This window comes from Rhyacophila brunnea, unplaced genomic scaffold, assembly GCF_057557595.1.
Source record: "Rhyacophila brunnea isolate RB1 unplaced genomic scaffold, BYU_Rbru_1.0 scaffold_16, whole genome shotgun sequence".
NCBI classification, from domain to species: Eukaryota; Metazoa; Arthropoda; class Insecta; order Trichoptera; family Rhyacophilidae; genus Rhyacophila; species Rhyacophila brunnea.
Genome location: NW_028232816.1, coordinates 10,483,636 through 10,509,860, shown reverse-complemented (window position 1 = coordinate 10,509,860; position 26,225 = coordinate 10,483,636). Strand labels below are relative to the sequence as shown.

Below are 26,225 nucleotides of genomic sequence, written 5' to 3'. Positions count from 1 at the left end.
ATAGTATATTCTTGGGATTCCACCGTGTCTAATTCTTCCTTCTTTACTCGACGTTTCGGGCTCGTTGCAGAGGCCATTATGATGATATCATCTCTTGATAATGGCCTCTGCAACGAGCCCGAAACGTCGAGTAAAGAAGGAAGAAGGAGACACGGTGAAAACCCAAGAATATACTATGATAAAAAACAACCGTGAAAGCCTCAAACATTATATAAATACAAATACTAAATACAGTGGGTCATAGGGCGTCCCTGTGGGCGGGCGTTTAGTGCTCCTTGGTTACCATTGTATGGTGGCATTTGTCCTGCGGTGTCCAGCCCATTGCCATGTCATCTGCTTATCGACATCTATCACATCGCGTACTCTAGTCTGTGTCTTTATCCATTGGTTTATTTTGTGATCATTAAGCGTTATGCCCAACATGCACCTTGTAATTTTTGGATTTCTCTTAGATTGAGACTTTATGTTTCACATGAATACACGAGCGTTGGTAGTACAAACACTTTACGCTTCAAATACAATGGTAGGTCACTTTTAAAGATTCTATTCAGGTGCCCTATTGACCTCCATCCCAGTTTGATTCTGCTAGCAATCTTGTCCATTTTAATAGTACTATTACTAAATTTAAGCTCTTCTATTATAAACCCACCAGAAGCCAGTTCCAGTGTAATTCTCGGAGGGAGATCAATTTAGTGGATGTTACCTAGTGACGTCCCTAGACATAATGCCGCCCCATTTTTTGTCATTCGTGTCATTTCTATAGTAACGCACGTATATATTAATAATTTAGTTGCTAGGACCACCCACTTAGCGACCAATAATAGTGGATTGGATTACGGATTTTTTCCGAAATAACTTTTCATACAAAACAGAATTAACTGAAAATGAATTCAATTCTACTAAAATATGGCTAAAAGTATTAAAATAATGCATTGGGATTGTGTTCTGATATATTCTAAAAGTTTCAAATGTCTAGCTAGTTGGGAAGTTAGTTAAAAATCGATTACAAGATTTGTACTTGATAAACAACCACCGGACAAATAAGAATACGAGCTAATTAAAATGTTGTAAAATACTTTGTTTCCAATCAGTGAGCTGATTTTTTAAAGGAAAGATATTTTCGTTATTGAGTACTCGGTTTAGGTAGCTATTTCTATATATCGTCACTGTTCTGGCAGAAGACACTAATTCGAAAAAATGACATATTGAGTTAGTTATACCAAAATGTTCCTTATTTACCGTCTGGAAACCTTCTTAATCAATAAACAGTCTTTAATTTAAAGTCATCTTTTTACGATTACTTAATAAACTCACATGATAGACCATTTCAAACATTTTAACAACTTGAAAGTCAAATTACTCAAAACTAGTATTGTCCAGTTAGTGTGTTCTGCCAGAACAGAGACGATATACCAAATGATTCTCCTCGATTTACCGCCCTTCGAGTAACTGCCGTACTCAAGCGACGCTTAATCTGCCTTCCCCCACGGGACGTTATTGATATTACCAGCTATAAAATCTAAGATCTGTCTCTTCTGCTACGTTATAACTACGTTACAAATTATGATTGATTTATTTGTACTCAATACTTTGTACATACGATGCGCCTAGTTTCGAATCCCACTAAAATTGTTTTTAAACATTTTTGAGTGAGATAATATTATGTATTTAGATGGATATATTTGTTACCTATATGATGGCCAAAGATTGAACATTAATAAACGCCAAAAACCGTCAATACATATGATCAAAAATTAGGGTAAATTTCAAATCCCGCTAAAATGGTTGGGTGTGATTTTCAATTACCCCTAAAATGGATAAGCCAAAATACTTTTTAGAATGTACGAATTAAATAATAAATACATAAAGTTCACAGATTTACTACATATGATTTTTCTCATTTTTCTCAAAACTACTTAAAGTCGTTTTAGGGGGTTTTGAAACTAGTCGCTTCAAATCGTAGAGCTTAGCCATTGGCTATAACACCCTCTTTTAAATGCAATCGAGGACTCAACTCAAATCCACATGATACTTTTACAATGACTATTTGGAGCAAGTATATTTCAGATTGTTTTGATTATATATTTTGTAAAAACAGTTATCATGACAACCACAAGTTCTACACGGTGATGTGGAAAAAATCTACGCAAACATACTGGGAGTCACTTCCGTTCAGAGCTGTTGCAGAGCCAGGTATTCAGCTGAAACTGGTCGACTCCAGCACTGGACCCAGTAAGATGTTGAGAAACTCCCTTTGGCACACCGGAGACACTCCTGATCAGGTATGAATAAAATTGTGAACATTATATTCGACATTTTCACTGGCCCAATGAAGAATTTATATGCATGAGAATAAACTACACAAACAAACACTAATAAATATCAATATTTTTCTTGAAAAAGTAGTAATAGAAAACGGTTAGGTTGAATTTATAATCGCATTGTACCTATTTGGAGTTGAAGTCATTATCTTCAAGCTGGTTACCCTATTTACCTATGTGAATCCTTTTAATCATCAGCTACTGAAAAGTCATCTATGTATACTTTGTATTGAAGAAAATAAAACATAATGTTATAAAGTAGGTACTCACATAATTGAATAGTGATCAGGACCGGTTTCATCCGCTTAGAAGGACCTTGCCAATGGCTAATAATAGGTACCTACGCCGAATGGGTTTTCAAAATATCATGAAATTGGCACCAAAATGCAATATTGTAAAACTCCATACTGCATACTCCAGTGATGGCGAACCTATGGCACGCGTGCCACTATTGTCACGCGAGATGATTTTGCATGGCACGCAAATGTTTTATGTTGAAGAACAACTAGATATAATAATTTAAAAATAACGAAGACATAGCCATGCATAATTTATTGAGTTTTTAATAATATTTTTACCAATAATATTTACCAATCGACGCGTAAACGGAAACTACGAAATTCAAGCATAAATGACAGATCGCATTGTATAAAAAATGGCAGGCAGATACTTTTCAAAAATAAACATTACGTTTTATTTTAATTGCATAGATCGGTTCTTGGGCTTTATGCGTCATACATCATATTATCTCACTGACCTCAACAGGCGGCGAGGGAAGCCGTACGTTTTACATGCTTGAGGCGTAGGCCATAATAACAATATATTATCTATAAACTTGAAAAACATGTATAACACTTTTCCGCAGGTGAAACTCTTATGGAAAGATCCCCGTAATGTCGGCTGGAAAGAGAAGACAGCATACCGCTGGCTGCTCCTTCATCGTCCAGACATTGGCCTCATCCGACTGAGGGTCTTCGAAGGAGAGCATCTGGTGGCAGACTCAGGCAACATCTATGATGGGACTCTTAAGGGAGGAAGATTGGGAGTGTTCTGCTTCTCACAGGAGATGATTATCTGGTCTGATTTGGTCTACCGATGCAATGGTATGACGATTCACTTTTATATTTTGACCTAATTATGTTTAATGTTTTTTGAAGTTATACTTCTTTTGGGGGGTTTGGTAGAGAGTGAAATTGAGAGCTGCGTGCGCACACCGATCAGAGTGATGGTTGTTACTTTAAAAATAAAAACAACGATAAATAATTATACCTATACCTAATTTAGTAATTTATTTATTTAAAAAAGACGCATTGAGTACTTAACAAATTATTAATTCAGGAAGTTCACAACATGACATTTAGAATAAAAAGTACAAGTAAATCAATTAGAGAAAAAACAAGGTAGAGAAAAAAACAAAGCAAAAAATAATTTTATAGAAAGGATATAAAATAAAAAAACAACAATGATTAAAAAAAAATACAAATTAAATAATAAAAAAGAATTTAAAAAACAGAATTATAATGCATCGCTAAAAATATCTATATCTCTAGGGAGGGTATTGTCCAGCCGCAAAGCCCTCGCTGTTAAAGTGTATAGAAATAAACCAACGGCGCTCCAATAAGCGGCCCTTTTTCTTGAGTGTGTAATTTAACAAGATAATTAAGAGCTAGTCGAAGAATCTAGGTTATCACAAGTTTTGTTTTTGTTTTGTTACGCCAAAGAAGTATAACTTCTAACGCGCGTACATAAGTACATACACCAATTTTTTTTGTATAAGTATGCAACAGTGACAAATATTGTACCCGCTGAAGGTTGGTAATTGAATCGTTACAAAAAAACATTAAATACTCACTAATACTCACTGATAGTGGAGGGTTTAGCTTTATAAAATTAGCCTAGAAAACTACAGTTAATTAAAGTTAACGATAACAGAAACTGATTTTCTTGGCTATGTAATTTCTATAGATGGTTCAATGTATAAGCTGTGAGTGATCTGATACGACTGGCTGAGAATAGGGAGATGAATCGCGATCTGATTGTCAACCTTCAATAGAAGAAAACAGCACCAAAAGAAGAAGATTGTATTATAAACAAGTTGTTATGTTCTGACAGACATTGTCAATTTGATTCAATTAGTGTTCTCCTTAATTATTACTGGATAGCATAGACCCGTATTTTACAATGTCTTGATACATAAAAAAACCATCTTCGCCACTAGTAGCACAAGCGTCAATAATTGAGTTATTATTTCATGGCTTCCAGAAGGGGTACTGGGTTTAATTGGCTCAAACAACAACTGAAAAGATACACAATATTTTTCATTAAACGATTCGCATATAAAATAATGGATAGTTCCACTTTTGATTCGATTTTGTCATCACTAATATTTCGATCTCTTTGCAGAAAATGTTCCAGAAGCCGTCTACCGTGAGCTGCCTGAAAGGCTACGGCAACAAGTACACGTGGACCCAAGAAGATTAGGAAGAATATAAATGATATTTATTTATTATTGCAATGTCTTCTCTGGTCACACTGTTGCAATATTCATCACATCACTTAAAATATACAGATTTTATTACATTTATATTATGTTCTTATGTTTTTATTATATGCACAAAAAAAACAAATGATATTATGACTTTTAGATTCTGGAATAATGTCGTTTTAATCATTACTATTCATCAGTTAATTTATGGCATATGAAATCACATATTATATAATAATATGTATTTATCTTTTGTATTTGGCGTAATTTCTACATCATTATCTGCACACTTTTTTTATAGAAAGCCGATATCTCTAAATATCTCGATATAAAACTATAGATAAAAATCAACTTTAGTTATCACGTTTTCTTCGAAACAGAATAAAATTTGTATGCTAGGTATCATGTTATTATTGAAAATATTATGTTCACTACTTTTATTGAAGTTAATAAACTATTTAACCAGTATTTTGTATAATATTTTCCACTTTCAATATAATAATGTATATTATTTTTATAATTACACATTTCTACATAATGTGACAAAGATATACCTACCTGTTTTATAATCGGTTTTTTTATGTTTATCAATTTGAGAATTTAGCAATATTATATATATGTTAATAATATATTATGAATACACAAAATAAAATAGGCACTAACTACCAAAAAGCTGAATCTGAGGTATAAGAGTTCATTTATTTTTCATAAAATAACTGTTTTATTAGCTTCTAATAGATTTAACATACATTATAATATTTATTCCCTTAGAAGAAAAAAAATACAAAAAAATCATAATTAAACATTACGTTAAAAAAAACACTACGTCGTAACACTAATTTCTTAAAATAAGTACTAAGTGCCACGTACTACATCGAAAACGAGGAACTAAGTCTCAATGACACATATTAACCAAACGGCACTTAGAACCTATTTTTTAAATAACCATGTTTCCTTGTACACTCAGGCCCATCTTTGAATATCCACAGAAGCTCTAATATATTGTCTTTTTGGCATTTAGATAATATATATTTAGGGTATTGGCAATGGCACATAGAAATACTCATATTTTTCTGTTGTCGTGCACTTACTGCCTATTTTATTGTGTGTATTCATGTATTATAATTATTTAAATTCAAAATAATACAACTCATTATGTATAATTTACTATACCAACGATTACTTATGCACTTATGAATGAGAAACCATGAAAGCTGTATCTATTTCTAAATAATATAATATATTCTACTTATATGTTGCTTGTCGTCAATAAAAAATATTATTAAGAATTTAAAAAGTGTACTTATTCTATCTAGCCGTTTTAGTAGGTAACTCATTTATGGCTTTACCTCACCTAAAGGTCTAAAAAAATCGTGACTAGGCGACGCGCGGATTGTGCAAATGACGCATGCCGAACGAAATATAATTTGTCATAAAAATCCAACATGCGTCCATTTAATGTTATGTTTATTGTTATATAACTAATAATAATAGTATATTCATTGACATGTTTTCTTTTTCAAGTACATGCGGAACGTTTTTTAGTCATTTTTACACGATTTAAGAATATATTCCTCTGACGCCATCGTCGTCGACTATTGCTCTCCGACTGGCAACGCGGCCGAAATTACGTCCCACACACTGTTGAAAATTATTTGCCGTTTCACTTATGTACGCTCTTAATAATTGTATGTCATATTCGTCAGGTTATAGTCGACAGATCCGCCCCAGTCGTATATCGTCGTTAATTTTCTACAAACACGTATCTCAATTTTTGCCAGTTTTGAGTTGTTTGATGTAATGAATTCAGAATTTGAATACGCACATATTCCACTAACACGTATCTCAAAACATACTTTACAACATAGTAGATTTAAGCAATAACAAAAACTTGTATCACAATAAAAGACTTTTATAAATATTATAAACTCGTATCTTGAGTTACGTGTTTGTAAGTATACAGAATACTGAACTCCGACAGATGATTATACTGAAGCTCTTTCTCGTAAGCCAAGATACGTGTTTGCTGCAGTAATATTGACAGTAAAGTTGCAATGCATTCTCGACTACAAAAAAAAAAAATTGCGTTTTATTAAATAAAAACAACAATACAATACAGTTCCACCATTAATTGACAATTAAAAACAAAATAAAAGAAATATAGTGCGATAAATTAAGGAGACATAACATTTTTTCATGAAAATATTTGTATAACTATACTAAATGGATATTTCATAGAAGAAATTTTATTTCTAAATTAAATGCTGAGAGAATAAAGTTGTTATTTGCCTCTCCTGAAAAGTTGTGATTTTTGAGATACGTGTTTGTAGAAAATTACAGACGCTATGCATTATGTGCATTGCATGACGTCGGTCAGAAGATCCATCATGTTTTCTATTTAACAGTAGGTAATAAAAATTTAACAAATCCAGCGCTCGAAATAGAAAAGTTTACAAACCGGAACGCCAGACAATTTTGTGAAGATATTTTACCTATCGAATATTAGCAATCAAATTGTATGTGTATTTTATAAAAATAAGTGTGTTAGGTTTTCTATTATAATATGGCCTGTCTAGCTCAAATGGTCAAATTTTTCCATTAGGCGGAGCGATAATTTCTCCAACTTCACGAGCCGGAACGGCGCTCCGGTGCGCTCCTGTCTATTTAAAGCCATGCACAAATCGGTTTTTTTTCATAAAAATATTCTCCCAACTTATTGAGCATGTACTTATTACATAATATTGTGGTAGAATACAAAAAAATTAAAAAAATACACCAAAACTAAGACAATAATAATTTATATTAAATATTGAGAATGAAAATAAAAAAAATGTGAATGCCTAACTTTAAATCTATCACACAAAAATTTATTATTTAAAAAAACATGTATTAGGTACCTAGAGTCGGAAGGAATTAGGATGGAAAGCATTATGTCATCGCGTTCGACAATTGCAAGTTGGGTGGGAACAAGAGGGATGCAGTGTTAAGATGCTGAAGCGGAGGGGGGGAGGGGAACCGCAAGCCAGCATAAAGAATTCAGACTATAATATCATACTGACGGCAGTCAATTTGTTTGCCGCAAAGGAACTTCGCGACTATTGATTGGTATTAAGCATGGAAACATTATATTGGCTACCTACGATGTTTTTCAAAATCCCATCGAGAAATGCTACGATTTATAATTCTTCGGCCTTGCCCGCTTGCCCGCCTAAATGCAATTAATTACACAAGCACATATTTTAAAATGTTAATACGCCTGAAGGAAATTGCAGGCGATTTTTTTACGATTAGGGCAAATTTGTGATGTGCGTTTATCTCACTTATCTGGTCAATTCCCCAGGCTAGACCCCTGTCAGTCCCACCTTTATGGGGGCCATGGTGATTTCCAAAGTTCAGTCCAATTTTCGTTTGGAAAATCGTCTTGATTCCTTTTCTTAGAGTTTATGGATGAATGTCTTCCACCGAGTAACCACCGATGAACGTATTTTTAAGGACCATAAAGTGTCAAAGGTGGTCCGACGAGTTTGTTTTGGTCTTCAAAGAAGCTCTTATTTGGGTAATAATTAGATTCATTTGCGAAAATTCGCGTTCACATTTATTTGAAGAAATGGTAATAGAATTGCATACCTATGTCAAACGCGATAGTTTTTCAGGATATGTGTGTCTTTTCATGAGATGATTCAGAAAAATTAACTTGCACCTACCTACTATGTAAGCGCGAACATTACCTATTTCATCTGATTGTTTTTTTATAACTGAGAATGTCTCACGAGCAGTTACCCAAACTGAGGTTGCCATGCACTCAAGTGTGCTTTAACTGAATTAATATGACTAGTCAAGAGTGGCCATAAAAGAAAGGAAATACACATAAGCAAAATTAAAAATTGTGGTAGCTAATACAAAACTGATAATTATTGATTATCTAAGGAAGTAAAAACATGTTCACGTTGACAGTATGACGCCGCAAATTTTCTAAATGCAACAAATTGGCTTTTGTGGTAACCAGATCCGGCGTTCCGATGGGCCCAACAGCCAACAGCTGGTTGAATTGAATTGAACCGCTCTTTTCTTCCTGAACCGTCAAATGGGACTATTCCGCCTTCCAAGTATTATTCCGCCTAGTAAACAATATTTTGTTTAATGTTAAATGTTTTGTTGGCCACTACTTATTTTTACACTCAGGTAAACAAAATATTTCTTTATAACCTTATTCTCAATTGTCATTTAGTCATATAGTACATTTTAAACATCTATAACTTTACGTAAGTTAATATAAAACTTTGCTTTTCCAAATGGTGTGTGCATATGCAGTTACGTCAACTGTCGAAAAATCATCATTTATCTACCAGAAATACAAAAGGTACGATATTGATATTTTTACTCTCCATTCCGTTATATGTTAGCAATTAGAATGCATAGCTATATTTAAATAAATTGAATTTTAAAGACTTAAAATACGCCAGGCGGACTTGTACCGAAGAGCGACATGAAGTTTTGGGGTTATTCCGCCTGAGGTAGGGTCGTCAAAACACTTTTTTATAGTAAGTATTATTTTTTAATATCAATAAATACAATAAATTGTCTATTATTTATTAGTGTACCCCAAAATAGGTATAACAATACGATTATTATTATTTGTTCGTTAATAAACAAATTTGATAGAAGCATGATGAAATTGATATTGGCGTCTAATAAAATTGTGTTAAAAGTACTAAAATATAAAAATACACATAAGCGTAATAATTGTATTGGTATCTATTTTGTCATTAGATGTAAGAGGCTTCAATATATCAGTTTTTGTATTCAGTTACAAATATACTTGTTCTATTTCTTTCAAAAAAAAAAACATAACCAAGAAAACAATAGTTTCATACATTATAATATTAATGTGCACGTTAATGTTAGAACATACCATAATATTATTATGAACATAGTTAATATACAAAAAAATTATTAATTATTTTTTTTGCCCACCCCTAAGTTCAATCTACAAAATGTATGCACATATCAGTGAAACAAGGGTAATTCTGCCCAGAACATTTTGACCATGTAAAAACACACAAAAAAGATAAATATATATGGGTTATGGTATTTAACATGTTTGCAGCACGTGATATGAGTATTATTCTACTACATTGGTGTTCCCTCGTAACAGTGATAATGACGTCGGATTTTTTTAAAAGTGGGCGGAATAACCCCGAGATAGTGTAATTACGCCTCCATATTTGTATCAGTAAAATCAATATCTTAGAATGTAGATAAATATTATTAACTATTTTTAATAATTGCAGTTAAGTATATATAACCATAAAAACCACATAACAATGGATACGTAGTACAAAAAAAATGTCAGAAAATAAAAATTTACGCCTTAGAAAAACCAGCCGGAATAACCCCGTTTGACGGTACCCATTTTAGGACATTCCCAGTGGATGTGGTTTTCATTGTGTATTGAAATTGACTGATGATGTTATGATGAATGTTTGCTTTATTTTATCAATATACAAGTAAACAAATGCGAAGACGGCTTAATGTAAATGCTAACATAAATTTCTCAAATTGTTTCAGAAGATTCGTAATCAAATAAATTATGTTTCTTTTGTTTAAATCGTAGTTTGAGGGACTTTTCGAAACTTGGCACCAACCACCCAACAAAATGCCACCATTCGTCAGGAAAAAATTATTCATCTTATAGGTACGTGTTTCCGATGCTTAGAAAAATAAGTTTGCGGCAATAAGAAAGCACACCAATTCAAATCTTATATCGCCACTTTTCGCCGTTAGAGGCGCCACCTCCTGGTGCATAGTAATTAAAAAATGTTAATTAACAAAAACCTCATTACAACGCAATTAAAATATTACATAAAGTATATCTAAAAATATTTTGAACAGGTCGTCGTGTCCGTTTGATGCAATTATTCAAAAATAAGCGAATAAAATGCATTTTTATTTTTCGTAAAAATCGATGTTTTTAGATTGAAAAAAAAACATTAAAACTATAATTAACAAAATCGATACGCTAGTTCCAAGAAAACTTATTAAACAACAGTAAATCGATAATTTTCTTTCAAGGAATTACTTGGAACAATAAATGTATCTAGTAATAAAACCCTTATTTTTAGCCGTTTTTTATTATTTGTCGCTTTCTCTTTGAAATAAAAAATATATTTTATTTTTCCCATTGTATTTAGATAGGTATTGATCGATTAACATTTGTTTAAAGAATTATAATGAATTTCTATTCCTCCCCCCTTAAGCAGACTTAAAATGGCATCATTTTAGTTTCAAATGGTCTGGAAATTTGTTAGGTACTTACCTTTTAATATTATTTTTGTCATTTTACCTATTACCTTTCAATTTAAATTTAATATTAACTAAGATTTCACGCATTTCAGATTTAAAATTTTAGAAAATGTAATATTATAATATTAACGATAATATTATATTATATTTCTGGGCGAATTGACTTGTTATTGCTAGATACCTACATTATTTTTTGATAAAAACTAAAAATACGCTACCTGACCTATGGCCCGCAGAGACCTATTCTAGTTCAAATATCAGAGGCAAACTGGGAATAACAACTCATCCAATTACTCGTATGGCGGCAATGTGTAAGTAAATGTAAATGATATCAATAATTTTGAACAGGAACACCAACACACCATATTACCCACCACAATATTATTCAGTACTCCGCATTTCCTGATAAATTCGGTGAGGTCTCTGCCAAACTTTTTTACTTCACGGCACACTGGTGAATAAGATTTGTTCCGCGGCACACCAAATAGAAATGCCTTAAAAAGAAATATAGATACCTTATTAATATATTATCATCATCATCAGCCTGAATCTATCCACTGCTGGGTGAAGGCCTCTTCAAGCTGCTTCCACTTCTCTCGGTCCTGTGCATTGCGATGCCACGTACTTCCGCAGGACTTTATCATTTCATCGATCCAGCGGCCTCTAACGCGAAAGGACAAAAAGAGGAATGAGTGGATAAGGAAGTAGACAAGGGTTTACGATGTAATAGAGTTTCTTAAAAGACTTAAATGGAGATGGGCTGGACACATAGCTCGAATAAGAGACAATCGTTGGACAAATCTAGTCATCCAGTGGTATCCAAGAAGTACAAAACGTCCGCAAGGTAGACCTAGAGGCCATATTCATATTTAGCGTCCATGACTCGCACCCGTATGCAACGACTGTGCGTATGACGGTTTTATAGAGCCGGGTCTTAGTTTTTCTGTGGACATTTCTGGATTTGAATATGGGCAGCAATGATAAGTACGATTTATTTGCAGCGGTTATTCGGGCTTTTGTTTCTTCCAGTTCCACGTTCTCTTTTGTAATATTGGAACCCAGGTATGTGAACCAGTTGACAACCTCAAATTGATGGTTTCCAAAACTGGAACTTTGGCCCAGCCTACTCTGCTTTTGTCGGCTTTCTGCCAACTTGCCCACTTAAATACTGATTAAAATATCATTTAAATATTCCCGATTCATCTCTGACTATATTGTATGTATTTCCGCGATATTAGGTAACTAACGAACTCTAATGATTAGAATATTCTAGAAATATTTTTAAAAGTAATAATATTATTTACAAACCATCTTGGCACGTCAGCGGTCCACGAAAATGGTTAAGAATAACCGTTAATTTAATCGTGATAGAATAATTATTAAGTTTGGTATTTACAGCTGAAATCTGCAATCAACAGTTTTGTGAATATTGATTTCATAAAAAAGCTTTATAACCATGTTGCGGCCCATAATTGCTGGATGTCTACTTTTAAGCCTTTTAAACATAATCCAGTCAAGTAAGTCTAAAAATTATAATTTATTTTAACCATTCTATATTATTAGTAGGGATTGCAATACCGATAATTCACAACCAGTATTCCAGTATTTATCAATAACGAAATACCGGTTTTAAAAATCCAAAATACCGGAATTTTCGATATTAAGAAAGCACACTCGTTCACGTTTTTTAAAATGAATTATACATTGTGTGCTGCTAAAATGCAAATATATTGAGTGAATCCAACAAAGGTGAAAAAAAATAAAACAAATTTCATCAAATATATGTATTTATTTAAGTAATTGTCGCGATGAATTATCATAATATTATTTCGAAATATAAAACATCCATGACAAAAATGTTCAATTATTCTATAATAATTATTGATGACTGACAAGCGTTTAATTTAAGAAGCTTTTCCTGCAGCCGGACTTATTTGCACTTGATGAACTTTTGGGGGCTTAAGTTAAAATTATCAATATATTCAAATTATTTGTAAAAAATCACTAGTTCTATAATTAATTATGATCAATATATATTTTTAAATGTCAAACATAATAAATGTAGGTATGTAGGTTTTTGCTATAAAATAATAAGTTAAAAAGATTGTAATAGCTATATTTATTGATTAGCACCTACTTCTGGTTTTTTAATGTTTATTCAATAAGAAATACCGAAAAACCGGTATTGACATTTTCATTCGGTATTGCAATCCCTAATTATTAGTAGCTTCCGTATGGTTGTTCCTTCGTGGTTAAGGATAGTGACCAGTGACGTCCCGTGGGGGAAGGCAGATTGAGCATTGCTTGGGGGCGGCAGTTACTCGAAGGGCGGAAAATGGAGGAGAATCATTAGGTATATTTATAAATAGGTAAAAAACTTAGTAATAACGGAAACAGCCCTCCGTTAAAAAATCATCTCACTGGTTGGAAACAAAATGTATTAATTGACATAACAGGACTGTAATTTTTTGTCGGGTTTGCGATGCCAAGCGTACTTCCGTTGTCCTTGGACGTCACGTCCATGATGACCAGCAATGACACGTGCGGATTTGTGAATTATATTTGAATTATAGGTATGTACATACTTACCTAATTAATTTATCCAAATATTTTTGCCAGTCACTTGCGAGTTTTCGAAGTTGTCAGGTGTATTTTTAAATGTATCTGAAACCGTGGACTCACAATATTGTCTATTGAAATATAGATGGCATTTAAATTAGATTTTGTGGTATATATTCTGATAGTAATGTATGCCAACCGCTAAAAACAAAAAAAACGTGATTTTGACATGTCAGTCGAAAAGTGTAGGCATGTAGAAAATGATAAAATCGTTCATTGAGTCATGCAGGTGTCGATGCAGTGCAGTTAAACGTGAGGTGACCTCATTGTTGTTCTGGTGATTCCGGCAGATTTTTCCAAATGACAATCTTAGTTTAAAGGTTCAAAATGTGCTACGGGATGGGAGCATCAGTCTGATAACATTTTAAATGCCAAGAAAAACGACATTACACACTTTTCTCCGGTAGCGGGAAGCTTACTGTGACGCCACGTGATAGTCCGTGACATGCACCATAACACTACGTCTTAAGTGAGCGACGTCGGCGAAGCGATGAGCGGCGCGCGCAACTCAAACGTATATCCGTATAAACTTACAACAAAAAAAAACTGTTTACGAACATTTTCACACATGGTTATACGTTTGAGTTGCGCGTGCCGCTCAACGCTCAACGCTTCGCCGAGTTCACCCACGAAAAACGCCCCGTTATATAATTCGTGTTTAAGCCATCGTATTTTACCTGCATAAAACACGCGTTTAGTTTAGGTACCTATACCTATAGTTGTTTTACTAATTCTTAAAATAGTGTATTTTTCGGTATATTTCCTCGTAATTTATAATTTTTAGAATCTAATTAAGTCCTTGCATTACCTACTTTTCGAGGTCCTACCGGAAAGCAGACGATAGGATGCAATGGCGTCCCAGGAGTATCTGACAATGGTACAGTCTGCGATGACAACGGATACTGTAATGAGACGTCAAACGGAACCTTCGTTTGCGCATGCAAAGTTGGTTTTGCTGGGAACGGACTCTTCTGCTATGTAGACAGAGACCTTGATGGCTGGCCAGACTGCACAGAAGATGAGAGATGTACAGAGGTAACATCGTTTTCTCCCTACCTACACTCCAGTGGTTTCTGAACTTTATGTTACTATGCCCCCATTTAAAAAAAATATCAAATATTGGTGCCTCCCCCCTCATTTATTTCAAAAAATAATACATATTTTTTAATGGAAAAAAAAAATATTGACAGAATAAGAATCAGCTCAAGCTTCATCACCGTAAGTAAAGGAAGATTAAAAATATTATCGTTTTAACGACTTTTCCTTATCTTGGTGAGACAACGTCGGTCCGCGTAGTACAGTGTGTAAGGCGCTGATCTTTCATCCGGGTGCACCGGGTTCATCTCGGTGAGGTCACAATATATTTATGCAGGGCTTGAAATGGACCGGAACGTCGTTCCGGTTCATAAAATCCCCAAAATTATCACTCCGTCTCGTGGACATATTAATTCGACATTAAGCTAGATTTGCCATATAATGTAACAATCGAATACACTTAATATGTTTATAAAATACACATATAATTAGATAACTATGTTAATATTTTCATAAAATTATCGAGCGCTCTGGTTCGTAAAATATTCCATTTCGAGCGCTGTATTAATATGATTTTCTCAAAGTCTGGAAAGTCTCAAAAAACTTATATTAATGCCATTGGGCTTCATGGCTTGAAAAACTCAGCATTCTTGGGCATCGAATTTCGTCGTCTAATTTAGAGGTATATATTATTATGAAATCGTTTATTCATTCCAAATGGTCTACTGGTGAGAACAAACTTGTCAGTTCAAAAAGTCATCATTATGTAAAATGGTTACATGTAAATTGTCGTATCCGGAAATTTGTACGTAAACAGTTCAACGTAGAACACTAAGTCTTATTCGTGCGCCGCAGTACGTGAAACATGAGTTCATGCAAACATTTAATCAAATGACGAGTTCTTCGTTGAACATTTCACCGTGGAATACGTATTCTACAACATGTGGCGCTAGTTTGCTGTTCCAATTAGATTCAATACGAATTTTATGAGATGTCTTTATTGGTTTTAAATAATTTAATGTTGAAACTACATAAATAATATACCTATACGATGTGATTGTATTATTTTACAATCTACTTATCTACCTATTTTTTAATGTGTGTTCCTTGTATTACGATGGTTTTATTACGTATTTTTAAGTGTTTTATTTAGACATATATATTGTAAGTTACCGAAATAGCAATATTTTGTTAAATATTATAAATAAATAATAATATATTATATTTATAATTCCCTGTGTAATATATTAGTATTAGCTAGTATTGGTATATTAGTAAGTAATATTGCACTTTTATGGTATAAATTATCAACAGCTATTGGTGGTAATTGGTAAAATATTATATTGGGAGATTATCTTTATTATTAGAATATTATGGTTTCAAATGTTTTATTCAGATTCCTATAATCTTACCAAAACATTTGAATAAAAAAATTATGTGAAAAATGTTCTCTTATTTTATTAATATGTATATTTATATTTGTATATAAAACCAGATCAAATGTTTCTTATACACATTATACATATTTTGCGTGTGGACAATGGACTAGTTGATTTGAAACCTTTAGTAAGTAGGCATTATTTAAAATACAAAGATGGCAATACCTAACTACTTTAACTTTTACTATAGATAAATTCTGTTATTTAATTCATTTTGGATATTAATGATTTTTATAGATAAGTACGTAGTAGCGTAAAGACCCAATGGGTTGGGCGAATGGCTAACAAGTGACAACATTCTTTGTAAAAAGTTTATTTATTAATATAATTTCCATTCAATGGAGCTTTGGAGCAAAAATGTTAATTATTTAGCTAGTTCCAGTACAAGCGATTGTTTAATACCTTTCAGACTTGTTAATTGATAATTTTAACAATAATGATGCACTATAGATTTTTTTTGTTTTTAATACAAGTAAATAATTTGGACAAGACTAAAAAATAAAGCAATTTTTGAAAATTTTTAAGAACTTTTCAACACTTAACTTAGTACATATTAGACAATTTTGACATAGGCACTTCTTTTACATAGATCCAGATTTATAATTCCTTGTGTAATATATTGTAATCATGTAAGTATAGATAATTGATGATTTTTATTAGTAACATTATGTAGTGCCAGCTATTTATTGGTGGGAATTAGGAAAACATTATATTAGGTAGGTATATCTATAAGTCATAGTAGTAGTAGCAGTATAGTCAACAACCACGTGATAAAGAATATGTTATTTTCAATATTTACATTATGTATCATAATATGCATTAAAGTTTCTAACATAAACGAAACGCGCATTCAATATTGGCAATATTCGAAGACTCTTAACGGGCTTAGTATTTTTTGCGTTGCTGGCTTCAAATTCTTGGTCGATGGTGACTGGCTTTCGCATATCTTATTACTTACTCAGTTCTGTGGTATGACCTATAGATATTTAAAATGCACTATTATGCAACTGTAACAAAAGTAACCTATAACGTAAGTGTATTAAACATTACATATTATTATTTATAAGTCATGTATGTGTGAATACTTAGTAAACAGAATACAGTAGGTACCTAGCTAAATAATTAACATTTTTGCTCCAAAGCGCAATACATTGGGCTCCATTGAATGGAAATTATATTAATAAATAAACTTTTTACAAAGAATGTTGTCACTTGTTAGCCATTCGCCCAACCCATTGGGTCTTTACGCTACTACGTACTTATCTATAAAAATCATTAATATCCTTAATGAATTTAATAACAGAATTTATCTATAGTAAAAGTTAAAGTAGGTAGGTATTGCCATCTTTGTATTTTCAATAATGCTTACTTACTAAAGGTTGCAAATCAACTAGTCCATTGTCCAGACGAAAAATTATGTGTATAAGAAACATTTGATCTGGTTTTATATACAAATATAAATATAAGTACATATTATACAATAAGAGAACATTTTTCACATATTACTTACTAATATAGTGATACTAGCTAATACTAATATATTACACAGGGAATTATAAATATAATATTATTTATTTATAATATTTAACAAAATATTGCTATTTCAGTAACTTATAATATTAATGTCTAAATAAAACACTTAAAAACTATCGTAATACAAGGAACACACATAAAAAATAGGTAGGTAAGTAGATTATAAATACAATCTCATCGTATAGGTATATTATTTATGTAGTTTCAACATTAAATTATTTAAAACCAATAAAGACATCTCATCAAATTCGTATTGAATCTAATTGGAACAGCAAACTAGCGCCACATGTTGTAGAATACGTTTTCCACGGTGAAATGTTCAACGAAGAACTCGTCATTTGATTAAATGTTGCACGAACTCATGTTTCACGTACTGCGGCGCACGAATAAGTGTCCCACGAAGAACTGCATACGTACAATTTACATGTAACCGTAAATTGTACGTAAAACATTTCACCGTGGCACAGTTCGCCGTGAGCTTTCATTTCGGAAAGAGATGACCGTATACTATACGTTCTCCAATTTTATTAGATTCAATATAAACATTAATTCAATTTTCATAGATGATTTTGGCCTAATAAAAACCTAGCCTAACAAATAATGCAGTATATCGGCTATTTTCGAAATTTATTTGCGGCTGGCTTCCTGTAACTGACATGAATTTTATGTCAGTACTATACCACCCAAAGAGGTTGGACGGTCTTTAATATACGGCCATATATTTCCGATACAACATTTCATGGTGAATTGTGGTACGGCGAACTGCATACGTACAAGTTTCCGGACACGATTCATAATATGAAGGATATTAAAAGAAATGAAAATATAATTAATATTAAATTCTACAGGTTTTTTAGACTACATTTTTTAAAAAACCTGTAGAATTTCATATTAATTATAATATTTTCATTCCTTTTAAAATGGAATTCTACCAAGTAAATGCTAACTCAATTATAAATGAAGGATATTATTGTAATCATCGTCGTCTAAAATAGAACAGAGAATAAAGCTAAATATATTGGTACATCAGATAGGCAAGGGAGATTTTGGGTCTTTGTCATCTTCAAGTAGCAGGTTGTTGCAGTAGTTAGAAGTGGCGAATACTAGGCGATTATTTAAAGCCTGCCTTCTTAAGAAAAATATTTTTGAATTGCATATTGACATATTTATAATGATCACTTGATTATTTTGTATTCTATAAAAAATATTTAATTTGGCAACGACAGATGTCGTATATGTAAGAATGTAGTATACAGATTACAAAACAATCTGCAAAGGTTTAAAAATATATACCACAGTGCGCCATCTGTCTTGACGTAAATAAATGTCGATTATCTCTCAAGGAATTGTGATTTTTTTTCGTATGGACTTCACGTCACGTAACCCCAGCCAGTCTATCGAATTGTATGAAAATGGTAGGCTCCGATCGCAGAGCCTAAAACCATCGCGCAAAATATTATCTCGACTAAAATAATTAATAATTAGATAATTTAAAAAAAATAATTTCTATGGCGTTCAGAGTTTTTGAAATTTCATCGTATTAATGTGTCGTTATCATTAGTGAATAAGTACCTACCTATTCATCAATATAGTAAAATCGTATTATCTTCTTATTTCCCGTATCTGACAAGTGTGTTCTTTTTCTCTGATCTCCACAGCCTACTTGTTCCCAAAAGTCACCCTTCGCCACTGGTAGTCGGTATATCTATGTATGTTATACATTCAAACTTGCTTATTACGATCACGGAAATAGCGAGATCTCGGATGTAATGAGAAACATTAGTTGACATTTTAGCTTATGATTTTCTCCATACATTTATTCACTTTTATAGCGAGCTACTTCTCGGGTGTACCGAGCAAAACTGTTAATGTGTCAATCGTTTAAAAACAACATTTTCGACCCTGAGCAATAAAATCCGACCGAGCTAGACCGATGCCGCCGGGATCGGATTACATTTATGACACTAGTTAAGTGTCTAAGTACCCAATTGGTGTTTTTGCCGTCAACATTGAAAAAGTATCCACGCGTATGGTTGAAATTGCATTTAAAAAATCCAAGCTTTGTAAAGTCAGTAGGTACCTACCAGCGCCGGCGGCTCAGCACTTCATTACAATAAACAACTTCTTTTGTAGTTTATGAATGCCATGCTTGTTTCGGGGATTTTTAGGATGGTTTTTAGATTTTTTATGTCCAATGCTTAAATAGAACATGGCGCAAAAAACGTTATATACGTTATAACGAGTAGGTAATGCTTATAACGAGCAAATTCAGTCGGTCCCATCTTTCTCGTAATAACCAAGTGCGACTATAGTTATATTTTTTTAATAATTATAATATTATTTTTAGGGCAAGTGCCTTCCGAAACCCAACACAAATCAGATTGATGGAGACTTGGGAGCTGATGACAAAGTGGGTTATGCTTGCGACAACTGTCCACATGTCCCGAATCCTCGTCAAGAAGATGCTGATGATGATGGAATTGGCGACGCTTGCGATAGAGACGCCGACAACGATGGTAACTTTATGACTTATCATTTGCCACTTAAGGGTGATGCTTCTACCTACCAGAGGCACCTATCGGAAAAACACGAAGCTTGCTATTTGAGACATTTTTTTTAATAATTTACAATTTCAACTGTATTAATTAATATAATATATGTATCTTAAAACATTAAAAAAAATATTTTTTATTTTAAGTCAAAGATAAATTTACAATTGAGAAAAAATGTTATAAAATGTGAATTTGTCACAGGACCGCATCTTATTATTACATCATATTTTATAGTCATGTTTATTATTAAAATTTATTTTATTAAGTTTTAAATTTTTCCTCGTAAATATTTTTGACTAATTCATAGTTTTAATATTTTTAATATTTATTTAAAAAAAAACGATTTTTATAAAAATATAAATGTGTATACCTAACTTGAATGCTTTTTATTTTTATTTTCTTTTTAATGTTTTCAGATACATATTTATTAATTAATACAGCTGAAATTGTAAATTATCAAAAAATATCTCAAATTGCTAGCTTCGTATTTTTCCGCTATATGCCTCTGGTAGGTAGAAGCATCACCCTCAACGTCGCTGGGGGGGGTGATAAAGAATTTTTTTCCCAGAAGACTGGCCTAATTGGATAAAAGCGATGATAGAGATCTAGTTTAATGATCTAGTTGAAATAAGCAGATGGTCGATGATTCCCATGCTATGGACAGTTCTTTAAAATATTGGCATTATGTATAATACCTTCGTAAAAGGTTCATAATTAACTTCGAAGTTACGTCTGATAGGATCTTCTTTCCCTACATGAAAGATCGTCGTGTCTGCCGTCTAGAAAATCCTAATATTTTGAGAATTTTCCAGATATTTTAAATGCTAAATTTTAGATCCGCTTTTTGAAAAGTACCATTTATTATAAAATTTTAAACACAGTTATTTTTCTGTTAGGTTACAATATTCTTGTTAACAAAAATTAATAACAGTGTTTTTTTTTTTAATTTTAAACATGTTTTGAACTGTCATATAACAAGCCTAAGCCAGTGCGTCATCTCACCACTGTACTGCGACACAAAATTTATGATCTATTTTCATACATTCGAACGCAATAGACTAATAAATTAAAATATACCTATATTCAAGTGATATCTCGTTCGCGCGCATGTAATGTCAATAGTGTTGAAAGTCTACCAACTGGCGAGTGCACAGAACGATGATATCATCACAAGTTTTTTGGAATAAGTTTATTGGGCCACACATACTGAGTATGGGTAGTTTCATCCGAAACTTGAGTACATAAACTGGTGACAGTATTTCCAACTCACCTCTAGTACGTATGACATATGATTCATCGATGTTACATAATAGCATCAACCAATAGACTCTCGCCTCTCCGATTCGCACCCTGGTTTTCGACCTAGGCGGTCCACAGTAACACATCCTATACCTACTGTATAATAATTGTATTTCAAATTCTATGGATAAATCAGTTCTAGTTGATTCTGTGTACACAGTTATTTCTACGGCATTTGATCGCGTTGACCACGATATTTTATTACAAAAGCTATGTACATTTGGCGCGTCATATAGTCAGTAACGTCCCGTGGTGGCAGGCAGATTGAGCGTCGCTTGGGGGCGGCAGTTACTCGAAGGGCGGCAAATCGATAAAAAAAATAGCTACACTTAGTAATAACGAAAATATCTTTTCATTAAAAATTTAGCTTACAGGTTAGAAACATAATGTATTCATTATTAACATAAAAGATTTAAAAGGACTGTATTTTTTTGTTGGGCTTGCGATGTCTAGTTTATTTTTTGCCCTTCGGCGTCCTTGGTAACCAGAAACGACACGAGCAGATTGGCGAATTTACAGTCTTTATTTTGTTAGTAATGTATCCATACAATACATTTCTTAGATATTGGAGACATGGAAGGATGAAAAAAAAATACTGTAAGTATAAAGAATGCGGTGGCATTTTGGCGCTGCCTAGGGACGGCCTTCTGTCTAGGGACGTCACTGCATATATACCCGATCTTCTTTTTGCACAGAGGATACGTTCCAAAGACTACCGTGCAAAACAAAACCGTGTAAAAAAAGATAAGGTGCCCATACAAAAATGGTAGATAGCTTCCATTACTTAAAATCAACTGAAAATACGAAATTCTTGAACTCAAAAATTAATCGGATTTATTTATTATTTATACATAAAAATATTTATACATAAAACTACTTACATAGTTTTCGATTTAAATTAAATGTAGCATAGAGAAATACATTTATATTCATTCAGTGTCGCTACTTGACAATAAACGTGCCTGTTTACTGCTGTTTTTCGAAAAATCACTCTCATCGCTGGAAATATTTAATGACGTTGACGCCGAAGCACGCGGCGCGTCTCTCGTATCGAACCCGAAGTGACTGACTAGTGGCGCCATGTATGTACGTATTGTATGTCTGGACGGCATCCGGTGACAACATATGTTTGCACTTTTTTTGATAAATATGTACATAGGTACATACGTATTTGTATTCTTTTAGTTTTTTTTTAACTGTGTTAAAGCAAAAGAATCAGTGTAAATAAAAAATAATCGGCACTTTATTTTTTAAACCGTGTTATTTCGAAACCGTGCAAAAAGAGGATCGTGTGTAGTTTCATATGTTTTGCTTCTTATTTGAAAAATCGCCGCCAATTTGTTGATTACAATGGGAATCGAATCGCGGAGTTTTAGAACAAACTATGGTGTTCCTCAAGGTGTTATAGAACGGTGGAATCAACGTCATATAAACATCTTTTATATTCAAACTGGCTTTATTAGAAGGTAATATTATATTATATTATAATAGATTATGTTTAGGACAATAACTTGTTAATAGTCAGTCACAGATACAGTGATTTAATGCAGTCGATGCGTCCTTCTTTAGGGTTGAATTAAAAACTTAATTAAAAAACTAGTTTGATTCTATATAAAACATACATTAATCATTCTCAGACGACAATATCCGATAGAAAAAAATTTAAAACAATGAGCGATAAAGATGCATTGCATTCAGTCGATTAAAATGATAAGAACAATAGTGCGATACAGCAAATATTTCACAAATGCATTACCACCCATTCATTATGCAATAATTGATAAGAATATAAAGATAGGCTTAAATCTTGGTCCAATTTTGTCTGAGTTACTCTGTGGTAAACGGCGGCTTCGCTTTAACAAGCCTACACGCGCCCACTGTCTTTATGTAACTTCCTTAGAGATCGACAGGGTACTCGATAGACGAATCACCCTGTACCTATATCTACGCACAGTGGTTTACGATCAATTCACAAGTGCCACTTAGCGACGGTAAAGCTATAACTAGACTGCACGCGTCCACTTACTTGATGTCACTTGAGCTAACTCAGAGGTTCCCAACCTTTTTGTACTCTAGAGCACATTCTAAAATATCGGTAGGGTGGTGGGCACCACCTATTTTTAATCGACAAACTCCTTCCATAACTTCTCATTTTCCCATAATTTATTTTCTTATATTCATAATTTATAAATAAATAATAAACAAAAATGTTTCAAAATAATAAAACTATTATTCAAATTGCATACACACAGAGAAATGTATTTACAAAACGTAAACAAAGTAAACAAAAAACACAACTACAAAGAAAACATTTAATAAAAAAATAGAATATCAATCTGTCAATGTGATCTTTGGCATTGCATATCATTGGCCAGTGCCTCATAATAATTAGGAGAGTATGACGATAATCCTGTTAGCAAACAATCATAAAGATGCTCATCGGTGAGTCGAGATCTATATCTTGATTTTATTAAGTTCATGTTTGAAAACAATGATTCGCCTAAATATGTCGAACCGAAAAATGATTCAATTTTATATGCCGCTTTTTTCAAAAATGGGAACTTTTCTCTGTCCACTGTATTCCAAAAGTCCCCTGATATTAAGAATTTAAGCAAAATATCATTCTTAAGCTCCAAAATTTCTAACTCTAGTTCTTCTGTCTTACCTTGAACAAAATCTGCAATACATGCGGCCATTTCCATTACATTTATTTGGCAAGTAAAAGGATTGATACAGAAGGAAACAATTGGCTCAATATCTGTAAACTGCAACAATCTCTCTTCAAATTGTTTTTTTAACACTTGAAGATGCTTAATAAATAATGACCCGTTTAATTCATTGTTACCTAGCATTTTATTCATATGTGGGAAATGCACGAGAGAATAGATCTGCAGATGTGATATCAACAAATCCAATTTAGCTTTAAATGACTTTACAGAGCTTATCATTTCAGCTATGTTTTTGTCTTTCCCCCGCAACTCCAAATTTAAAGAATTCAATTTTTCCATGATGTCTGTGAGGAATCCCAAACCAATCAGCCAGTGAGAGTCAGCTAGTTCATCATAAATTTCCTTTTTATCGTTTGTAAATGTTTTTATTTCTTCAATTAAACTCACAAATCTTGTAAGAACCTTTCCTTTACTGAGCCAACGTACTTCAGTATGCAGAATAAGATCATGTTTTTTATCTTCAGTATCTTCTAACAGGGCCTTGAAAAGTCGGTGTTGCAAAGGAGCTGCTCGAATAGAATTGATTATTTTTGTAAAAATTTTCATAACGTGTTTCAATATTTCAATATTTTACAATACAGAGTTTCCTGGTGGATAATACAGTGGTAGGACATAAAGTTTGAAAATGATTCATCCTTCTTGCAGAGGGCAATAAATCCTTTGTTTTTACCTACTATTGCTGGTGCCCCATCGGTGGTTATCGCAGACAGCTTATGCAAAGGCATATTTATTGACTTGGCGTATGTTCTGAATGTATTATAAATATCCTTACCCATTGTCTGTCCTTTCATAGGTAATATTTGCAACATATCCTCTTTTACTGTGAAGTTACTAAATACCATTCTCACCATAACTGCTAACTGTGCGGTTTCTGATATATCTGTTGATTCGTCAAATTGTAGCGAGAACCAGTCACATATTTCAAAGGCAGTCTTTAACTGAGTTTGTATGTCTGTTGAAATTGCATGTATTCTTCTTGTGACGGTGTTATTTGACAACTGTAAGTCTTGTATTGCTGAGACAATCTCACGTTTGTTAGAAAATCCACCAAACAAACAATCGGCACCAGTCAAAAATAGTTTTTTAAACAACTCACCATCAATGAAAGGTTTCTTCATTTTTGCGAGCATGTGAGAAATTTTGAAAGAAGAAATGGTGGCCTTTTTAGAAATTTCCACATGTCTAGTGAAAACAGTCTGTTATGCAGTTAGACTTGATTTTAGTTGACCTAATTTTTTCTTTCTTACTTCAGATTTAAGTGGATAATTCACATCAAAAGTGGCATGAATTGTCTGAAAGTGTCGTTCAACATTATGTTTTTTCAGCACTGCAATACTACTGCCACACAAGAAACAGACGCATTTATTTTTCACATTAAAGAAACAATATGATTCCTCCCAGTCAGTGTTAAAATTATAGGTTCGTTGTCTTTTACTCGGTTCACTCATTTTAGAACTATATAGAAGGAATATCAAAACTCCTAATTCGTGTTTCGTCAGACGAAGATGTCTCCTAGCTAACTGTCGCTACCCGAACGGGGCAGCAATCGCAATCACAATGACAACAACGCGGTTCCAGGCGGGGAATGCTATTTGCACATCACTCCTTGTACACGCCGAAAACCCGAACTGAGCCAATGATCGCCGAAGCAATCGGGACAGTACGAGCACGTGACTACTGTCACGTGCTTCGGCGTTTATCGGCTCAGTTCGTGGCGTTCGTTCACTTCGGGTTTTAAGCGTGTGTCAGGCTAGCGTGAAAATTCTGTCTCTGTCGAATAGTGGCGGGCACATACGAATCGTTCCGCGGGCGCCATGGTGCCCGCGGGCACGGGGTTGGGAACCCCTGAGCTAACTAAATGTTATTTGCAATCACGGTCGTCTCGTGAGCCGTAACTGCTGGTCGCAATG

At 33.2% G+C, this 26,225-nt stretch overlaps 2 protein-coding genes across 7 annotated transcripts in view; both read left to right on the top strand.

Annotated features, from left to right (window-relative positions):
* Positions 1 to 5,577, top strand: part of LOC147074346 (cartilage oligomeric matrix protein-like) — a 60,140-nt gene extending 54,563 nt beyond the window's left edge. For all 6 annotated transcript variants that reach the window (XM_085943608.1, XM_085943606.1, XM_085943604.1 and 3 more), the window contains exons 17-19: positions 2,099 to 2,282; positions 3,187 to 3,424; positions 4,725 to 5,577. In XM_085943608.1, coding sequence (XP_085799734.1) covers positions 2,099 to 2,282; positions 3,187 to 3,424; positions 4,725 to 4,813 — 511 coding nt within the window. In that variant the 3' untranslated portion in view covers positions 4,814 to 5,577. The remainder of the gene's footprint in view (positions 1 to 2,098; positions 2,283 to 3,186; positions 3,425 to 4,724) is intronic.
* A 6,830-nt stretch (positions 5,578 to 12,407) lies between these two features.
* Positions 12,408 to 26,225, top strand: part of LOC147074345 (cartilage oligomeric matrix protein-like) — a 29,064-nt gene continuing 15,246 nt past the window's right edge. The window contains exons 1-3 of the mRNA XM_085943624.1: positions 12,408 to 12,626; positions 14,549 to 14,763; positions 20,083 to 20,251. Coding sequence (XP_085799750.1) covers positions 12,566 to 12,626; positions 14,549 to 14,763; positions 20,083 to 20,251 — 445 coding nt within the window. The 5' untranslated portion in view covers positions 12,408 to 12,565. The remainder of the gene's footprint in view (positions 12,627 to 14,548; positions 14,764 to 20,082; positions 20,252 to 26,225) is intronic.